This window comes from Oncorhynchus masou, chromosome 13, assembly GCF_036934945.1.
Source record: "Oncorhynchus masou masou isolate Uvic2021 chromosome 13, UVic_Omas_1.1, whole genome shotgun sequence".
Classification (NCBI taxonomy): Eukaryota; Metazoa; Chordata; class Actinopteri; order Salmoniformes; family Salmonidae; genus Oncorhynchus; species Oncorhynchus masou.
The window spans coordinates 42,094,837-42,116,857 of record NC_088224.1 but is presented as its reverse complement, the minus strand read 5'-3'; the positions used below and the strand labels follow the sequence as shown (position 1 = coordinate 42,116,857).

Below are 22,021 nucleotides of genomic sequence, written 5' to 3'. Positions count from 1 at the left end.
GCTGTACTAGAAAATGTAAAAGCTTTTTTTGCAAGAACATAATATATGGATTGATTTGAAGAAATGTAGCTTAATTAATTAGATTAATTCTATGGTGTTTCTATTCCAAGAAAAAAATAACTCAGTGTTTCCGAAGAAGTCTTAGGCTACAAATGTGCCATCTGCAAAAAACTTGGGCGGATACACAGTGAGATGAAAGGGGATGTCTGGCATTATATGTTAATAGTAATAAACATACACTTCAGGAAATCAGATTTGTTATAAAATATTAGTTATTAGTGTTGCACCATTGTTCGTACATAATATTACCATGTACAATTTCAGTAGCACATCAGTGGAGGCTGGTGGGAAGAGCTATAGGCGGTCAGGCTCATTGTAATGGCTGGAATGGAATAAATGGAAAGGTATCAAACACAAATATATTGAAACCACATTTTTGACTCTGTTCCATTTTTTCCATTCCGGCCACTACAATGAGCCTGTCCTCATATAGCTCCTCCCACAAGCCTCCACTGTAGCACATATGTGTCTTAGAGTGATGGACTGTGCCATCCCTGCGGCCTCCGCAATGGATTAATCTACTGGGACAGGCACGAAACAGGCAGGTGTCTCGTGTGGCATAAAAAAATAAATGTTTTTTGGCCTATCGACCAAACAACTGACCAGTTGACTAAATGGGGTCAGCCCTAATTGCCAATCTGCCTTGTCAAACAAGGCACTCATTTATTTCCCTCTGAATTCAATCCCATTGAATCTATAATGTTACTGGGTGTACAATTTGTAAACTAATAACGAACATTCACAGGACACTATAAAGAGCAGTTATCTGTATTTATCAAGACCTGCACAAAAGACAGCGGTTGTCGATTTGTTTACAGTTCCTAGCAACGGAAAGACGAGCATGAGACGCTATGACTCAGCGCTGTATAATCTCCCCATGTTTGCACATCCTGATTTACACGCTTGTTACACAAAATTAACTCAAAATTGGACATCTTTCACACCCACCTCTGTGCTCTTATAGCTTATGGTTCTAATTTATTTATTCCAAGCCCCATAAAACAAGTATATTTTTTATTGAATGTAACCTACTGGTTAGAGCACATGTACTGTAATATAAACGATTTAAGTAATACGGATGATCGATTTATTCATTTTTAAATTAAATATAAATATGGTTTGTGGAGGTATGGGTAATGGTTATACTATAATTGTGGTACAGCTTTAGGGAACATAATTTATCATAGATGATCTTTGAGTTACATAACATAACAGAGTATACCTAATACATATAATATACATAATTGCACTGAACATACATACATCTTCATGCATGACAAATTGGAACATAAACACTCCAGGGGTTGCATGTTTTTCTGTATTTATCAGTCTTGGAGGCTGACCCCTATCAGACTTGACCCCTTTCACACTTTAAAATGTGTAGTGTAGCCACGAAGCTCCTGAAGCAGTGACTGAGCATGCTCCTGACAGCCACCGAGGAGAAATAGAAGATGATGGGGTCCAGGCAGGCGTTGAGGGTACTGGAGAGCAACGCTACATCCCTCCAACTCTCGCTGTCTTTCCGGACGAACCCCACCACGTGGGATACGTTGTAGGGCCCAAAGCAGAGGGCAAACACCAACAGGGTGCCCAGTGCCAGCCCAATGGCCCGCAGGCGCCGCCGCCGCCCGATGTTGGGCAGCCGAGACAGTATACGGATGAAGTTGACATAGCAGAAGGTGCAGACCAGGAAGGGGACGCAGAAGAGGACCAGGAATAGCTCCAAACGCACTGGGAGAAGGATGCTGAGCTGGCCTTGGGTGAAGTTCAGGTAGCACGTTGTCGGGGGATCGTCCATAATGGTCCCATTGCTATATATCCAGTGGGAGCAGGGCACAATGTACACGACGCTAAGGTTCAGTGATGACACCACCCAACATATGATACTGGCTACCACAGCATAGCGTGGCCTGTGACACAGGGCGTATCTGATAGGGAAGGCCACACCAAGGTAGCGCTCCACACTCACCGCGGTCAGGAGGAGGGTGCTGTTGTAGATGGTGGAGTAGAACAGGAAACCAGTGACTGGACACAAGAAGAAGGGGAGGTTCCAGTTCATGTCATCAACAGCCTCCTTCATCTTGAAGGGCAGGAAAGCGAGGAAGATGAGGTCGGAGATGGTCAGGTTGAGGAGCAGGATGTCGATGGGGGCAGGTTTGCGGCGCACCTTTTGGCAAAAGGTGCAGAATGCCAGGATGTTGGCAGGTATCCCAATCAGGAAGGTGGCAATGTAAACAGACAGCAACAGATGAGTGATCGGCATGGCGATTAGCCTACTTCATCAGTCTCAGACACTTGGAGACTCACGACACAACTGGAAAGAGAAAAGGGTGAAAAATAGCTTATCAAGTTGCATAATAAGTTGCATGGACTCACTCAGTGTGCAATAATAGTGCTTAACATGGTTTTTAATGTCTACCTCGTCTTTGTACCCCACACTTACTCCACAATACTTATCTAATTGACAGAATGAAGAGAAGTAAGCCTATAGAGGATACAAATATTCCAAATCATGCATCCTGTTTGCAAATTCACTTTTGTCCTGAATACAAAGTGTTATATTGGGTCAAATCCAATAGAACACATTACTTAGTACCTCTCTACATATTTTCAAGCAGAGTGGTGACTGCATCATGTTATGGGTATGCTTGTAATCTTTATGGACAGGAGTTTTTCAGGATGAAAAATAAATGGAATGTAGCTAAGCACAGGCAAAGTCCTAGAGAAAAACCTGGTTCAATTTGCTTTCCACCAGACACTGGGAGATAAATTCACCTTTCAGAGGACAATTACCTAAAGCTCAAGGCCAAATCTACAATTGAGTTGCTTACCAAGAAGACAGTGAATCTTCCTGTGTGGCCGAATTACAGTTTTGACTTAAATCTGCATTAAAATCTATGGCACGACTTGAAAATGGTTGTCTAGCAATGATCAACAACCAACTTGAATAATTTTGAAAAGAATAATAGGTAAATGTTGTACAATCCAGGTGTGCAACGCTCTTAGAGACTTACCCAGAAACACTCACAGCTGGAATCGATACCAAAGGGGATTTTAACACGTATTAACTCAGGTGTAAGATAATTTATGTAAATTAGATATTTCTTTATTTTATTTTCAATACATTTTCACTTTGTCATTATGGGGTATTGTGAGTATGAATACTTTCTGAAGGCACTGTGTGTTACCGAAAAGGTGTCCCATAAAAATATCTCATGAGACACTAACTTTCAGACATTATCTGTCAGCAGTAGGAAACACTACACGTCAGCCATCTTTTTTGTCTGCTTTTGTGTTTTGATTTGATTGTTCACATGTATAAAACATAAGCCTCAACTTTGGGGTTATTTCTAAAAATTGAGTTACTGTTAAATGTTTCACCTGTGTTCTGAATAAGTTACATCTTTAGAAGAGATTTTTTTTAATTTTTTTAAATTTTTTAAATTTTTTTTTACCTTAATTTTACTAGGCAAGTCAGTTAAGAACAAATTCTTATTTTGGATTGATGCAAATTCAGAATTGACTTAGAATGCTAACAAGATATACAGTAAAAGAGTGAATAGATGCTATTCAATATTAATTTCATAGCGGGTAAAAGTAGATGATACATTCTGTTGTGGTAAAGTTTTGTGAATAACCCATCTTTTTCTACTGATACCTCATTCATACTGTAACTAATGTGAGAGGAAAAGTGTCTGTTTTCTAATGACAAACTCACCTCCATGGATCTTGAAAATCTGTATCCTCATGATCACGATGTTATCCGACTGGATCCTCAAATGTACTGGCAGCACAAAGTGTCTGCCGGATGCTGACTGTCAGATCAAATCAGAACACTCCTCCCTCACTGCATTACCCACTGCCAAGTGTCTGTGATGTGATATGCTGCGCAAATTTAATAAACTCCTGTCACAATCTTTGTTTCCATAAGCTCTCCAAACATTGTCTCTCAGCAACCCTTGAATGTCCAATGTAATGTATCTCAGATAAATTTACAGGGAAATGTGTTGCAATCACATTAAGATCAGTATAAAATAACATGGCAGATAGTTGGTCAGCAATTAAATCATTGGGCTTTGATTGTGAAAATATGAGATATTGAAATAATCTGGGAATAATCAGATGTTTCTGCCCACCAGATGGCAGAGTAAATCACATATGTTTTTAAACTACTTATGTTGTTGTGGACAGTTATATCTTCAATATGCATCTTGGAATTGGATAAGGACGCGCGCAGCACTCCGGGTCAAGGGCACAGTGGACACTGTCTGCAAAAGGCATGGATTTTTTTAGAGTGCATTATGGCCACACAGAGGGGATGCCGCCGGGAAATTAGAGGAATTAGCAAGTGCTTGTCAAATTGCGAATGAGAGACTGATGAAGTGTGCACAGCCTGAGCGAAAACCTAAGCAGAGTTTATGCCTTTCATGCAACTTTTTTTCAAATCATCATTAGAGTTGCATCACGCAGCCTTACAATGTATTAAAAATCAAAACATAAGTCAATGTTTGTAGAACAACTAAAGTTGCATAAATAACTCTAAATTAAGCATATAGGAGGTCCTGTTTCTTTGTTAACCTCTCAACACAGAATAACCGCATGTGTGAGGTCCCTCGCAAATCATTTGGAGAAAAGATCCTTTCTATTTTATCCAGCGTTGTTAAATTGTATTCTACATACTATAAAATAATATAAAATAATTCCACTGAATTCTAAACAAATCTTGTCTGCTAAATTAACTAATGTAGCACACCTTAAATTTGCATAGCTCAATCAGGACTTAACGTAATGACAACTCAGAGTATCCTATTCTGTTCTTCTGAAATAGACCACATTTTCTTCATATCATGTTAGACCTTTCGAAAATAAATAATGGATTTATTGTGAAAGTGTAGGCTATATTACATGGATTTATTAGACTTTTTAAAATGTAGATGTTCCAAAGGTCTGCATCAGTGGCTTGTAAGAAGCCAGGAGATGCTAAATGTGTTTATGTTAATTAACAGTCAATTACCGTGAGACCGACAATTATTTGCTTGACAATCCACTTGCTGATGAAATTTCATGAACACCACAGCCCTATGTAGAAGTTACTGGATACCGGAAGTAGTAGAGGTTCTATTCCTGGTTTGTCAGCCGCCTCCATCTTGAAAGGCAGAAAGATGAGTTCGGAGATGGTCAGGTTGAGTAGCAGGATGTTGATGGCGGCACGTTTGCAGCTCACTTTTCTGCAAAAAGTGCAAAATGCCAGGATGTTGGCAGGTAACCCGATCAGGAAGGCGGTGATCTGGACAAATAGTGCAAAGCCGTCGGGAAAGTAATCTGATGCTGTCGTGGGCAGTTACTGTCAGTGATGTTGTCACTACAAGTAAGAGGAAATCATCACGATATACTGACTGCGCAACTCAAAACTATTGGTAGGAGCCTACTGGGCACAGATGTCAATTCAACATCTATTCCACATTGGTTTGACGTCATTTCATTGAAATGGCGTGGAAACAACGTTGATTCTGATGTGTAGTAACTGATGTGTAGCTACTATGAGTTGTGTTGTCATAGTTGTCAAATATTAGTTACAGTATTATATTTTAGCAGTGTCCATGAAGTTAAACTTTTGAATATTCAAACTTAATATTCTGAAAATACTAACCTGAGGTATCAATGATTAGACAGGATACATTTGCACCTTCCACAATTTTCTTCAAACTCGCCTATTCAATAGCCCAGATCCACTAAGACATTATGGTAACCAGACAATCGGATCAAATTAAACAGTCATATGCATCTGTCTTACACTGGTCTAGGGAGTTGGAAGTGGTCTTATTCAAGGAGGTGGAAAGTGAGTGCAAATTAGTCACGAAATGCAAAGTATCAAAAATCCAAGCCATAAAGAATTACCCCTTTCCTTCTCCACCAACTCTCTTTGGTCATAGGACCTTAAGGCCCCTGTCAGTCATGACTCACCCTTCTACCTTTTTTTGGAGAAAAACATATATTTTGGTTGTCTACTATTGGTTAGGAGAGACTGGTGTAAAATGACAATTTTTTGCATTCAGCATCACGCCGTCAAAGGAAATATAGTATTCTTTCTAACAAAGATATCTACATATATTTCAGGATGTTGTGTATTCCTGGAAAATAATCTGAATTAATGTAAACATAAAAGTTTTGAAAACACAGCTGGTCCCCAAAAAGTGGTATCTTGTACAACTTACCCCGGGCATGGGGCAAGTTCAGCTGCGGGACAGGGTAAATTAAGCCACCTATACATTTCTGTACTGAATTAAATACCTCTACCTTTTTAAAATCATGTCTATCTTTATTTCCCAAACACAATTCAACACAATCACAATCGCTGTTTGTCCTTTAAGCACCTTTTAACACAGGCTTAACATATCTACCTTAATTACCTTGTACCCCTGCACACTGACCCGGTACTGATATATATAGCCAAGTTATCATTACTCATTGTGTATTTATTCCTTTAATCTTTCTATAGTTTTTAAAATGTTCTTTGCATTGTTGGGAAGGGCCCGTAAGTAAGCATTTCACCTGTTGTTTACCAAGCATGTGACATAAAATGTTATATTTTATTTTTAACAAAGACTTTGTACTTTTAACATAGGCCAGGCCCTGTTGTTACCTCATATCTCAACAATAGTGCCTTGCATTATGCCTGCGAAGAAGACACTTCAATTTTGACATTGGCATTGGCTCAACTTACCCGAAGGCAAACATTTTGACTATATTAGCCCACACAGCTACAAGGATGCCCTTTCATGATAGGTGTAGGACCTCATATCGAAGCTTATAGACCCCAACTGATTTATAGAACGATCCTAAAATGATCTAATTTCGTTTAGATACAAGCCTCATGAAACCTCTAACACAATAAATTAATTTGACTCTGTTTTTTTTGGACTCAACTTGCTTACTACTTTTTCCATGTGGTTTCTTCCTTCACAGACTCCATTAAATGATGACCTCTTCCTAAATATTTGTGTCATTTTGTGTATGGTTTCTTAGAAACAAGGGTGGCTCAACTTATCCCTTTGGCTCAACTTACCCCACTCTCCCTTACATACATGTTCGGTTTCAGTGTTGACACTACACTCCAATATAGGGGCGAAAATCTGATATCAACTTTGGAGGGGACAATTACATGAAATTTTCTCAAGAGCAATTCCCGAGGGGGACACCAAAAGTAGTGCTGTAACACATAGCCTATGTTGTAATATGGTAAATGTATATTGAGGAACCATAATTACTACTACTGGATAATTGATAGGTACAGTAGTTAACTGAAGGGTTGTCCCAACTTGTTAAAATGTTTAGATCATTATACTACTACTAATAATAATAGTTATAGCAGTGTTCCTCGTCAGTCCAGTATGTATGCAGGTATTTGTATTTACAACCAGCAATACCAAGCAAGGCCAGTAGGTGGTAATGGTACTGTACACAGAATGGGTGCAGTTTTCATAAATACAATGAACATGGTGCGGTCTCATCCCAAAGAATCTCCATTGAGAACCATCACAAAGTTAGTCTCCGCACTGAACTGACCTTTTTATTGAACTTTTTCTGCTTAATTTATATAGTCATTAAATATGTGCCACTGGTTTGAGTCTATTACAACATCTTTACAAGAACAAAACGCTCAGAAAAGTACAGTTCTAAAAGCAAAATAACTACTTCAATGAAAAACCCAAACAAATCAACCAAAATATCCTTCAGAAATACTTAGTTATTGTTCAGTCAGTGTCTCAACTCTTCAAACAACAGCTATGGACAAGTATGTCACACAGAGTATGCACTTTTAAATTAAATAAAATAAATAATTAGTAAGTGTACTGTCATGTACAAAAAACTACTAAACAAAATAACAAATCTCATACTATACACCAGGGGTTCTCAAACAGGGTACATGGACCCTAGGGGTCCCTGGTGTAATGGCAAGGGGTCCATGAAATAAAAAAGTGTAGTGAACGTATTCAGCAGCACAAGGATTCCACTAACTTTACATATAATATAGAGGGGGTGGAGGTCCCTGAGGGCCATTCAAAACATTGCCTCCCTTTCCTCAAAATATGCAGTACTCAAAAAAGATAGAGAACCACTGCTATACACACTACTGAACAAAAGAACCGAACATACAGTGCCTTGCAAAAGTATTCGGCCCCCTTGAACTTTGCGACCTTTTGCCACATTTCAGGCTTCAAACATAAAGATATAAAACTGTATTTTTTTGTGAAGAATCAACAACAAGTGGCACACAATCATGAAGTGGAACGACATTTATTGGATATTTCAAACTTTTTTAACAAATCAAAAACTGAAAAATTGGGCGTGCTAAATTATTCAGCCCCTTTACTTTCAGTGCAGCAAACTCTCTCCAGAAGTTCAGTGAGGATCTCTGAATGATCCAATGTTGACCTAAATGACTAATGATGATAAATACAATCCACCTGTGTGTAATCAAGTCTCCGTATAAATGCACCTGCACTGTGATAGACTCTTCCAGATCTGCCAGATCTGCCAGTCAATCAGACTCTTCCAGATCTGCCAGACAGCCAGACTCAGCCCAGCACTGAGAGGAAGCTCAGCCAGGTAGTTGGATCCGGCAGATCCTGGCTGGCTGGTGGTTCTGGCAGATCCTGGCTGGCTGGTGGTTCTGGCAGATCCTGGCTGACTGGCGGATCTGGAAGAGTCTGGTTGACAGGCGGATCTGGAAGAGTCTGGCTGACTGGCAGATCTGGAGGAGTCTGGCTGACTGGCAGATCAGGAAGAGTCTGGCTGACTGGCAGATCTGGAAGAGTCTGGTTGACTGGCAGATCTGGAATGGTCTGGCTGACTGGCGGATCTGGAAGAGTCTGGCGGATCTGGAAGAGTCTGGCTGACTGGCAGATCTGGAAGAGTCTGGCTGACTGGCAGATCTGGAAGAGTCTGGCTGACTGGCGGATCCTGGCTGACTGACGGATCTGGCTGCTCCATGCTGACTGGCGGCTCTGGCTGCTCCATGTAGACTGACAGCTCTGGCGGCTTTTTGCAGACTGGCAGCTCTGGCTGCTCCATGCAGACTGGCAGCTCCATGCAGACTGGCAGCTCCATGCAGACTGGCATATCCGGCTGCACCATGCAGACTGACAGCTCTGGCTGTTCCATGAAGACTGACAGCTCTGGCTGCTCCATGCAGACTGACAGCTCTGGCTGCTCCATGCAGACTGACAGCTCGGGCTGCGCTAAACAGGCGGGAGACTCCAGCAGCGCTGTAGAGGAGGAAGGCTTGGGCTGCGCTAAACAGGCGGGAGACTCCAGCAGCGCTGTAGAGGAGGAAGGCTCTGGCTGCGCTCCACAGGCGGGAGACCTGATGCGTGGTGCTGGCACTGGTGGTACTGGGCCGAGGACACGCACAGGAAGCCTAGTGCGGGGAGCTGCCACCGGAGGACTGGTGTGTGGAGGTGGCACTGGATAGACCGGACCGTGCAGGCGCACTGGAGCTCTTGAGCACCGAGCCTGCTCAACTTTACCTGGCTCGATGCCCACTCTAGCCCGGCCAATATGAGGAGCTGGTATGTACCGCACCGGGCTATGCACCCGCACTGGAGACACCGTGCGCTCCACAGCATAACACGGTGCCTGCCCGGTCTCTTTAGCCCCCCGGTAAGCACAGGAAGTTTGCGCAGGTCTCCTACCTGGCGTAGCCATACTCCCTGTGAGCCCCCCCAAGAAATGTTTGGTGCTGACTCTCGGGCTTCCTTCCGCGCCGCCGTGCTTGGCCATCTCCATTCTTCTATAACCTTCTTCGCACTGCTCCAGTGAATCCCAGGCGGGCTCCGGCACTCTCCCTGGGTCGACCGCCCACCTGTTTATTTCCTCCCAAGTAGTGTAGTCCCGATATTGTTGCTCCTGCTGCCGCTGTTGCTTCTCCTCATACCAAAGCCTCTCAGCTCTCGCCGCCTCCAGTTCTTCTTTGGGGCGGCGATATTCTCCAGGCTGATCCCAAAATCCTTCTACAAACAATTCGTCCTCCCATGTCCATTCCTCCTTTCGCTGCACCTGCTGCCTGTTACCACGGCGCTTGGTCCTGTTGTGGTGGGTGATTCTGTAACGACGTTCTTCTTTTGAAGGAGGAGCGGACCAAAATGCAGAGTGGTGGTTACTCATACTTATTATTGAAAAATGACTAGACATGAAAATACTGAAAAGTACAACAAAAACAACAGACGGAAACGTGAAAAAACTATACAGCCTATCTAGTGAAACTAAACAGAGACAGGAACAATCACCCACGAAACACTCAAAGAATATGGCTGCCTAAATATGGTTCCCAATCAGAGACAACGATAATCACCTGACTCTGATTGAGAACTGCCCCAGGCAGCCATAGACTACGCTAGACACCCCACAAAACCCCAAGACAAAAACACACCACAATAACCCATGTCACACCCTGGCCTGACCAAATAAATGAAGATAAACATAATAAATGTTGACCAGGGCGTGACAATCATGTCTTCTTTTTATAAGAAACAATGTGTTGAAAATCTCAAATTGTTTGCATAGTCAATTTACACAGAGCTCTGACACACACATACCCTGCTCCTGCTCTGAACGCACTAGACGACCAGTTCTGATAGCTTTAGCCGTATCCTTATCCTACTCCTCTGGTGATGTAGAGGTTAATACCTGCAGCGCCTAGCACAACTCCTACTCCCCAGGTGCTCTCATTTGTTAACTTCTGTAACCGTAAAAGCCTTGGTTTCATGCATGTTAACATTAGAAGCCTCCACCCTAAGTCTGTTTTATTCACTGCTTTAGCACACTCCGCCAATCCGGATGTCCTAGCCGTGTCTGAATCCTGACTTAGGAACACCACCAAAAATCCTGAAATTTCCATCCCTAACTATAACATTTTTGCCCCCAGCTGAACCCTGGACACCATAAGTTAATTGATTGCCCATCATCTATCTTCAGAGCTCGTGCTGCTAGGTGACCTAAACTATGACATGCTTAACACCCCGGCCATCCTGCAATCTAAGCTTGATGCCCTCAATCTCGCACAAATTATCAATGAACCCACCAGGTACAACCCCAAAACCGTAAACAAGGGCACCCTCATAGATATCATCCTAACCAACCTGCCCTCCAAATACACCTCTGCTGTTTTCAACCAAGATCTCAGCGATCGCTGCCTAATTGCCTGCATCCGTAATGAGTCTCCGGTCAAACAACCACCCCTCATCACTGTCAAATGCTCCCTAAAACAATTCAGCGAGCAGGCCTTTCTAATCGACCTGGCCCGGGTATCCTGGAAGGATATCAACCTCATCCCGTCAGTAGAGGATACCTGGTTATTCTTTAAATGTGCCATCCTCGCCATCTTAAAAAAGCATGCCCCATTCAAAAAATGTAGAACCAGGAACAGATATAGCCCTTGGTTCTCTCCAGACCTGACTGCCCTTGACCAGCACAAAAACATCATGTGGCGTTCTGCATTAGCATGGAATAGCCACCGTGATATGCAATTTTTCAGGGAAGTTAGGAACAAATATACACAGGCAGTTAGGAAAGCTAAGGCTAGATTTTTCAAGCTGGAATTTGCATCCTGTAGCACTAATTGCAAAAAGTTCTGGGACTGTAACGGCGTTCTTCGTTTGTCGCAAGAAAGTCGGACCGAAATGCAGCGTGTTGGTTACTCATGTCTTTAATGAAACAAATGACGATACATGAAATAACTTATAAATACAAAAACAACAAACGGAACGTGAAAAACCTATACAGCCTGTCTGGTGAACACTAACACAGAGACAGGAACAATCAACCACGAAATACAAAGTGAAACCCAGGCTACCTAAATACGGTTCCCAATCAGAGACAATGTTACGAATCCCTTTTGGCCCGACAGTCTAGGGGGGATGGTAATGAGACCCGTAACATTACTCATGCAAATTATTATTGTGACAAAGTAAAAATGTGAACGAAATAACCACGACAACAGAAATCTACCGTCAAACTCCAGGTTTATTTATAAACACACGGTAATGGGGGGGAGCAGGAAAAAGGGCTGAGCTGGACCCAAGGAAAGAAACAATAAGTATAAAAAACCACCCCTAAGCTAGACTAGCCTACTTTAACAACAGCTAACTAACTAACCAAAAATACAGTGGGTGGTCCGCCCAGTTCTAACTAGTGTATTTAACAAAGTTCACCTACGGGTAGTGTATGCCCATGGGCGACTTGTCTTGGTTTCCCCCTTTTCCCACCAGCAACAAACAAACACCATAACCAAAAACAATACTCACAGGTGATGACAAAGTGCTATGAGGTGTTTAAACAAAAGAGAGGTTAAGACACAAAGCGAGAGTGAAACACAGAGACCTACAGACATGGCATTTACAGAGAGATTGAGCTCTAGAACAAACAAATGATGGGGTTTTTAAACCATGGGGAAGGAATTGTGATAGGTTAGGAAATAGGAGGAGGTGTGTCATCTGTTTGATGATTGATTGTTGACTGATTGGGGAGTGATGATTTTCACCTGTGAGGGGAGAAGGAGAGAAAAGAAACACACACACAGGATACACACACACACAGGATAACTGTATCCGTAACAGACGAGAATCACCTGACTCTGATTGAGAACCGCCTCAGGCAGGTCGCCGTGCTGCCTCCTCATACCAGCGCCTCTCCGCTTTAGCCGCTTCTAGTTCCTCCTTGGGGCGGCGATATTCACCAGGCTGAGCCCAGGGTCCTTTTCCTTCCAGTTCTTCCTCCCATGTCCAATTCTCCAAGTGGTGTAGCCTCTCCCACTGAAGCTGCTTCTGTTGCCTCTCATGTGGCTCCTGCCTGTTAACACGCTGCTCGGTCCGTGTGTGGTGGGTGATTCTGTAACGGCGTTCTTCGTTTGTCGCAAGAAAGTCGGACCGAAATGCAGCGTGTTGGTTACTCATGTCTTTAATGAAACAAATGACGATACATGAAATAACTTATAAATACAAAAACAACAAACGGAACGTGAAAAACCTATACAGCCTGTCTGGTGAATACTAACACAGAGACAGGAACAATCACCCACGAAATACAAAGTGAAACCCAGGCTACCTAAATACGGTTCCCAATCAGAGACAACGAGAATCACCTGACTCTGATTGAGAACCGCCTCAGGCAGCCAAACCTATACTAAACACACCCCTAATCAACCACAATCCCAATGCCTACAAAAATCCCAATACAACAACACAATAACATAAACCCATGTCACACCCTGGCCTGACCAACTAATATTCTAAAACACAAAATACTAAGACCAAGGCGTGACAGGGACACTGTAAAATCCACGGAGAATAAGAGCACCACCTCCCAGCTGCCCACTGCACTGAGGCTTGAGTGTCACTGTCACCACCGATAAATCCACTATAATTGAGAATTTCAATAAGCATTTTTCTACGTCTGGCCATGCTTTCCACCTGGCTACCCCTACCCCGATCAACTGCGCTCCACCCCCCACAGAAACTCGCCCAAGCCTCCCCCACTTCTCCTTAACCCAAATCCAGATTGCTGATGTTCTGAAAGAGCTGCAAAATCGGAACCCCTACAAATCAGCCGGGCTAGACATTCTGGACCCTCTCTTTTTAAAATGATTTGCCGAAATTGTTGCAACCCTTATTACTAGCCTGTTCAACCTCTCTTTCGTATCATCTGAGATTCCCATAGATTGGAAAGCTGCCGCGGTCATCAACCTCTTCAAAGGGCGAGACACTCTTGACCCAAACTGCTACAGACCTATATCTTTTCTACCCTGCCTTTCTAAGGTCTTCGAAAGCCAAGTTAACAAATTCCGAATCCCACTGTACCTTCTCCGCTATGCAATCTGGTTTGGGTGCAGCTCAGCCACGCTCAAGGTCCTAAACGATATCATAATCACCATCGATAAGAGACATTACTGTGCCGCCATATTCATCGACCTGGCTAAGGCTTTCGACTCTGTCAAACACAACATTCTTATTAGCAGACTCAACAGCCTTGGTTTCTCAAATGATTGCCTCGCCTGGTTCACCAACTACTTCTCTGATAGAGTTCAGTGTGTCAAATCGGAGGGCCTGTTGTCCGGACTTCTGGCAGTCTCAATGGGGATGCCACAGGGTTCAATTCTTAGGCCGAATCTCTTCTCTGTATACATCAATGATGTCGCTCTTGCTGCTGGTGAGTCTCTGATCCACCTCTACGCAGATGACACCATTCTGTATACCTCTGGCCCTTCTTTGGACACTGTGTTAACTAACCTCCAGACGAGCTTCAATGCCATACAACACTCCTTCCGTGGCCTCCAACTGTTCTTAAATGCAAGTAAAACTAAATGCATGCTCTTCAACCGACCGCTGCCCACACCTGCCCGCCCATCCAGCATCACAACTCTGGACGGTACTGACTTACTACAAAATGCCCAGGTGTCTGGTTAGACTGTAAATTCTCCTTCCAGACTCACATTAAACATCTCCAATCCACAATTAAATCTAGAATTGGCTTCCTATTTCGCAACAAAGCATCCTTCACTCACGCTGCCAAACATGCCCACTCGTAAAACTGACCATTCTACCAATCCTCGACTTTGGCGATGTCATTTACAAAATAGCCTCCAACACTCTACTCAACAAATTGGATGCAGTCTGTGACAGTGCCATCCGTTTTGTCACCAAAGCCCCATATACTACCCACCACTGCGACCTGTACGCTCTCGTTGGCTGGCCCTCGCTTCATACTCGTCGCCAAACCCACTGGCTCCAGGTCATCTACAAGTCTCTGCTAGGTAAAGCCCCACCTTATCTCAGCTCACTTGTCACCATAGCAGCATCCACTCGTAGCACGCGCTCCAGCAGGTACATCTCACTGGTCACGCCCAGATCACTGCACCTGTACATTGCCCATCTGTAAATAGCCCATCCAATCTACCTCATCCCCATACTGTATTTATCCTGCTCCTTTGCAACCCAGTATCTCTACTTGCACATTCATCTTCTGCACATTCTACCATTCCAGTGTTTAATTGCTATATTGTAATTACTTCACCACCATGGCCTATTTATTGCTTACCTCCCTTAGCCTGCCTCATTTGCACACGCTGTATATAGACTTTTGTACTGTATTATTGATTGTATGTTTGTTTATTCCATGTGTAACTCTGTGTTGTTGTTTGTGTTGAACTGCTTTACTTTATTTTGGCCAGGTCGCAGTTTTAAATGAGAACTTGTTCTCAACAAGCCTACCTGGTTTAAATAAAAGTGAAATAAAAAAAAATAAAACACACGTACCACACCAGACATGCCACCAGTGTTGTTTTCACAGTCCCCAAATCCAGAACAAATTCAAGAAAGTGTACAGTATTATATAGAGCCAGTATTGCATGGCACTCTGTTCCATCTCATATTGCTCAAATAAACAGCCAACCTCACGGCACAACGCCTGTCCCGTATTTGACCAAGATAGTTTGTGTGTATGCATTGATATGTAAGGCTACATGTGCTTTTTTAAATGTATTCTGTCCTTAAGCTGTTCTTGTCTATTAATATTCTGTATTATGTTTCATGTTTTGTGTGGACCCCAGGAAGAGTAGCTGCTGCTTTTGCAACAGCTAATGGGGATACTAAAACACCAAAAAAATACCCCCAAAAAATACATACAAGTGTGTTGTTGTTCTTTTCTGACTTGAAACTTGGGCCCCTATCATGAAGAGGTCCGGAAATTACCTAAATCTAATTTGTCACGTGCACAGGATACAGCAGGTGTGAACAGTACAGTGAAATTCTACTTGCAAGCTCTTCCTCAACAACACAAGACATATGTAATACATAGGAGAATATACACTCTACACAAATAAGCATATTCCTTCCTACAAGCTCCTCTTACAATTTCCTCTTCTCCAGATAAAGATGACCCTCAAGGTTCTTGAAAAAGCTCCACTGATAAGCATTATATTTGATTCTGACCTGAATGACTTGATGATAAATCTAAAAGATAGTTGGCAAGAAAAGCAATAACATTAGGCAAGGATAATGTCTTAATAAGGAGTTTATTGACTAATTGATCACTAAAAAAGCCAATTACATGTGTAATAACGCATAGACAATATACTGTAAATTCAAGTGCAATGACCACAATGTGACTTTTAGGATACTGATTTTTTAAAATAATTTGTGCAGCAATTTACAGTCTCAATAAGCATGGCATAAGATTAGCCACAAAGACAAATTGGAACTTCTGTATTCCCTTTAATAACACATTTTACAGTTTACCATTCTAATGCACTATTCTCATCATTACCCTCTGTATAAGTAATACAAATGTACTGTAATAACCCTTGTGGGACACAAGCTAAGTTACCAGTCACAGTCACCAGACATCATCATACTGTTGTCTCACTCTGCACACAGAACTGAATACACGTGCAGATTAATTTAGACATTCTATAGCAGTTTCAGATGGACAAATGCTATCAAAATGCTTGACCATGGTATCAGAATTCTAGATCACATTGTGGAAACACACCATTTCAATGCTTTGTGTACACTTTGTATGGATGGACAAAACTGATTTACTAGTCACTGATTCATCGTGGGGTGTAATTTGTCCCACTTTTGGCAGCAGCGACAAACTTCTGGCTGGACGAATGGGTGGAGTCCATAGGGTCTGGTGTATTACCAGCATGGGCGGCTGTGGCCATTGGATTGAGCTGAGCCTTGATTCGCTTCAGGCAGAGGCTGAGAGTGCTCCTAACAGCTGAGGAGGAGAAGTAGAAGACGATGGGGTCCAGACAGGCATTTAAGGTGGTGAGCAGAATGGCATTGTTGCGCCAAGTAGGGACTTTATTCTGCATGATCCCCACCATATGGGACACGTTGTAGGGCCCAAAGCAGAGGGCGAAAACCAGCAGAGTCCCCAACGCCAGCCCGATGGCACGCAGGCGCCGGTGCTGGCTGATGTTGGGAAGCCTAGACAGGATACGGATGAAGTTGACATAGCAGAAGGTGCTGATCAGGAAGGGTACACAGAAGAGAACCAGGGACATCTCTAAGCGTACCGGGAGAAGGGTAATAAGCTGGACATCATTGAAATTTCCATAGCAGGTAGTGTTGTGGGCATCTTTGTCTAATTGCATTACGAAGACAACACTGCAGTGGGCAAGGGACAGGATCCAGAAAACTGCACAGGCCAACTGTGTGTGGAAAACCCTGCCTGGTGCTGTAAACCTTACGGGATACGCCACGCTGAGGAAGCGCTCCACACTCACCGCGGTCAGGAGGAGGGTGCTGTTGTAGATGGTGGAGAAGAACAGGTAGCCAGTGACTGGACACAGGAAGTAAGGGAGGGTCCAGTTAAAATCATTAACAGCCTCCTTCATCTTGAAGGGCAGGAAAGCAAGGAAGATGAGGTCGGAGATGGTCAGGTTGAGGAGCAGGATGTCGATGGGGGCAGGTTTGCGACGCACCTTTCGGCAAAAAGTGCAGAATGCCAGGATGTTGGCAGGTACCCCGATCAGGAAGGTGGTGATGTAGACGAACAGCGCAAAGCTGCATGAAATGTCATTTGCTGGCCTCATATTGGCAGATACTGTTAGCGTTGTTGTCACTACAAGAGAGAGAAAAGCATCATGAAATACTGACATTTCAACCCAAAACTATTGGGAGGCAGCTATCTGAACGGAATTGCACAACTAACATCTCAGATGACGTTGTTGTCTCATTCATTTCCTGTCATTACTTTATTACCATGGAGATGCACCACAAAACAGTTATGCTATTTCTACAATGACTGTTCATTATTTCTAGTCACACAAAAAATGCATTTTTAAAATGAACTAAGCTACGAGGTTATTTCCCCATAGTGCACACCCTGTTGTGTACTGTTTTATTAGCAAATCCTCTAGTGTCCATAGTTAAACGTATGAATATATAAAACGGAATATTCTGAATATCCTAACATTAGTTATCAATTGTCAGAGAGGATATATTTGTCCCTTGCACTTTTACTCTTTAAAAAAAAAAATGTTATGAACATTTTAAAATGCATACTTTTTCTTAGATTGAGGCCTCAAAATATCAAACCCACTTTATTCTTGTGTATGCTTCCCAGCATAGTTTGTTCTGTAGTAGTAATGCTTGTTTTATGTTGAGAATACTGATCAATCGCATACTTTAGGAACCAATGTCTCATACTGGAGTTGCAAGTGTGGTAAACTTCGTCAACATAACACAATACAGACCCTCAGGGATTCATTTTAAAGGACAACTCTAAATGACACCACACTAGACAATACAGCCCCTCATGGATTCATTTAAAAGTACTACTCGAAATGACACCAGACTAGACAATACATCCCCTCAGGGATTCATTTAAAAGTACTACTCGAAATGACACCAGACTAGACAATACAGCCCCTCAGGGTTCCATTTAAAAGTACTACTCTAAATGACACCACACTAGACAATACAGCCCCTCGGGGTTCCATTTAAAAGTACTACTCTAAATGACACCACATTAGACACAAAAAAGGGGACCCCTTCTTGTTCTCTCTTAACCCAATCCTTGCAGATGCCCTGAGAAGTGTCAAAAATCATTTTAGTTCTTTATTTTCATGAATGCAGCATTTGGCTTATTTGCAGCATATTTAGCAAAGGCATGCATAAAAGCCATACACTATATGGTACAGGTAATTTGAATTACACAAAAAATGTGACCCCATACTAAGATATTACAGGGTAGATTTATAATTGCACAGTTCTGCATGAGTAACAACGTGTTTGGAGATTGTTTTCAGTATCTCTTGTACAAACGTCATGGATAACGGCTATGGATAAGGACTGTGAACCATGTTGCATTTGCTAAACCATCCCTCACTGATGGTACTCTAAAATAAAATAAATTATTAAAGTGAATTTACTCACCAAAGAAGGCCTTCTCCTCATTCGTTATCATAAATGCACTTCAACTGACCTCAACTTTTTTTATACACACATTAGGATGTATCTATGATGAGGAAGTGACTAACATGAAAATGATGAAATGATAAACTGAGGGACTTTCACTGAATGCTTATAATATTATCAACTTTAGGCACTCTCAATTAGGCCGACTAACAGGGTAAATCATTTAACTGAAACACTGAACACTATCACGTCGAATTGATCAAGTTATTCATAGTTCAGAATGTCTCTTAAATGGGATTCAGAAGAAATATACACAACACTTGCTCAGTTTATATTTTATTCAGGCATTTCTCTTGCACAAGGAAGGTAGTGATATACATGTAAATATTGCAAAGTCAAATCCTCAATTAGAAGCTGGTTCTATAAACAAGTAATGCTCAGTTAATTCACATTTTGAGATTAGAGAAACATTCATTATAATCATAACTGTTTCTGGTTGAGATTTCAAATGTATTGATTCTCAGACTGTCAGATATAAAATGAGGACATGTTTCAGATCTGAATTAATTAGTACATTTCACATTCATCTTTGTAAACTCCTTAAAGCTCCCAGTGTAAGCTGTAAATAACAATCAATAAATGATGGTTCTATTTACATGTATCTGTTTAATACCACTTGCCTATTGATCAATTATCTACAGAATATTTGACAGACAACTGACAGGGCATTTCTATCACCATACCTTTTTAAGATAGAGAAAGACACCCAGTTTCTTACAGTAAACCAACAAAAATATATCAGAATACATTCAAACAATTTTTATGAATCTAACTTTTTAACAATGGCTTTATTGTAATTAGTCACTCAGTTGAAATTGTCCTCCTGCCCCATCTGCCGGTGGCGCAATCCAGATCAGACCATCACAGTAGAGGACTCATCACTGGCTCATCTCAGATAACCTTTGGTCAATTTTCCACATCTCACTTGTCTTTCAGCCTCTCAGTTCATAAGCCACAAAGGTCCGTCATATGAGTTCTCATGATACTGTGGTTTGTTATGTAGAACTTTCTAACGATTTCAGTGCATAGAAAGCTTACAGTATCATGAGAACACATTTTTTGTCATCAATAATTGTGCAGATTTCTAGACTGTCACTTGTTCCAACCTGAGCTCTGCCCATTTTGAGCACTACCAGTCCTATTTCTAAGTGTTTTCCACATCAGCCTCAGTTCTCCACTTCATTTTGTACTAAACTATTTATTTTTTGAATTCCACTCACAGGTTTTACATGTCTTGTTTGTGCAGATTTTTCCTGACTTAACTTGGAAATGTTTGCTCCTGTCTGTCTGTCGGTCAGCGACGCCACTCCCCTCACATTATCTAGAGGGTCCCGTGTGATGGTTTTGCTACAATGGCGCCCCTCTGTCTGGCTGTATCTGCTGGGCCTTCCACAGAGCCTTCCCATGAGGCCACGGGGCGTTGCCGGGGAGAGCATCAGCATGACCACAGGCTCCAGGAAGATGTTACATGCACTGGACAGCATGGCCTCAGTCCTCCAGTGGACGTTCTCCTGCAGCACAAAGCCCACGATGTGTGAGGCGTTGTAGGGCACGTAGCAAACCACAAACACAGCCAGTGTGGAAAGGGCCACGGCCAGGACGCGCCTCTTTCCCAGGACGGGCAAGCAGGACCGCCACACCAGGGCTACGCAGCGCAGCGTGCAGAAGGCGGTAATGGCCAGTGGCATTAGGAAGAGGAGGAGCGCCATCTCCAGGCGCAATGGCAGCAGCAGGTCCAGCTGGTCCTGGGTGAAGTTCTCAAAGCAGACTGACACATTATGGCTGGAGGTGGACACGAAACCACCCCCGCCTTCTGCCACCAGGCCCAGACTCAGGTGCAACAGTACCACTGCCCAGAGGGCAGCGCTGATGAAGCAGGAGATGCGGCCCCGCCGGTACAGCTTGTAGCTGATGGGAAAAGCGATGCTGAGGTAGCGGCCCACCGTCACTGCCGTGAGGAAGAGGCAGCTGCCGTAGATCGAGGAGAACAAGAAGAAGCTGTAGACGGGACAGAGGGGCGATGGAAGAGCCCAGTCCTGGAGGAAAGTCTCCAGGGCCTTGACAGGCAGCCAGGCCACCAGTGCCAGGTTAGCCAGGCAGAGGTTGAGTGCGTATACCACGTTGGGCGTGGCACCCCGCTTGCGCGCCTTGCGGACGTACACAAAGAGCACCAGCAGATTGGAGGGGAGGCCCAGCAGGAACGTGAAGGAGTAGACCGTCAGGGAGACACCGTCCTTGACGGGCACTTGCATCGCTTCGGCTCACACCTCCTGCTCAGGAGTTCAGGACCATAGGAGGCACTGCATCAGAAGTAACTGAAGTCTCAATTCTGCAAGTAAAATCATTTGAGATGGGAAGAAAAAAAACACACTAGTCCCGTGGCAGACGTAATGGATGTTAAAAGTATGATCTCTTAAAGCGACACGGTTGAAAACAAGTTCCAAAGCACATACAGTAAATCCACAATGCCCAATCACAGATCCTCTCCTGTTCCTCAGTCCTCTAGCTTCAATTTGTGGACAGCATTCCTCTTGTGAAGTTGCAATGCGCATCAGTAGGATAGTTCCCACCATGTGAGCACATCACTCTTTAGCAAACCCCTCTCTCCTCCACACACAGGCTTGGCACTGAGTGAGAGAGCAGGGAGGCAAAGACAACCCTTTGGTGACAATAGTATAGAGAGCGGAAGTGGGGTGATACTGGTGTGTGTATATGTGTGTGGGCATGAAGGGGCAGGGTGCATCATGACAGGTAGACAGATATGGGGAGGTGCCCATTCAAGCAGAAGTGTATGGCATTTAGGAGGCACCAGCGTGTCTTAATGGCCCCCAGGATCTGAGACGACAGCAAGGCAGCATCTGGACCCTTTAGTGAAATGATTCAGAATAATTGGGCTTGTCAGGAAGCACATGCCCATCCAGCCACGGTGCGGCCACTCGAAATTAACTTGAGGGTCAGGCAGTAAAGTCATAAAATGC

General features: G+C 43.1%; 3 protein-coding genes across 3 annotated transcripts; all 3 read right to left on the bottom strand.

The window, feature by feature from the left end:
• Positions 1-1,035: 1,035 nt before the first annotated feature.
• On the bottom strand, positions 1,036-3,833 carry LOC135552354 (free fatty acid receptor 3-like). Its single transcript, XM_064983921.1, has 2 exons — positions 3,779-3,833; positions 1,036-2,374 (listed from the first exon to the last, which is right to left on the bottom strand). The coding sequence occupies exon 2, from the start codon at positions 2,321-2,323 to the stop codon at positions 1,409-1,411; it is 915 nt and encodes a 304-aa protein (XP_064839993.1). The 5' UTR covers positions 2,324-2,374; positions 3,779-3,833; the 3' UTR covers positions 1,036-1,408.
• Positions 3,834-16,116: 12,283 nt separating this feature from the next.
• Positions 16,117-19,051, bottom strand: LOC135551441 (free fatty acid receptor 3-like). The gene is made up of 2 exons (XM_064982657.1): positions 19,002-19,051; positions 16,117-17,685 (listed from the first exon to the last, which is right to left on the bottom strand). Exons 1-2 carry the CDS (start codon positions 19,030-19,032, stop codon positions 16,667-16,669), a joined length of 1,050 nt encoding a protein of 349 aa, XP_064838729.1. The 5' UTR covers positions 19,033-19,051; the 3' UTR covers positions 16,117-16,666.
• Positions 19,052-19,312: 261 nt separating this feature from the next.
• si:dkey-211g8.9 (free fatty acid receptor 2) lies at positions 19,313-21,687 on the bottom strand. The gene has a single exon (XM_064982656.1). The coding sequence runs from the start codon at positions 21,293-21,295 to the stop codon at positions 20,210-20,212; it is 1,086 nt and encodes a 361-aa protein (XP_064838728.1). The 5' UTR covers positions 21,296-21,687; the 3' UTR covers positions 19,313-20,209.
• Positions 21,688-22,021: the final 334 nt, after the last annotated feature.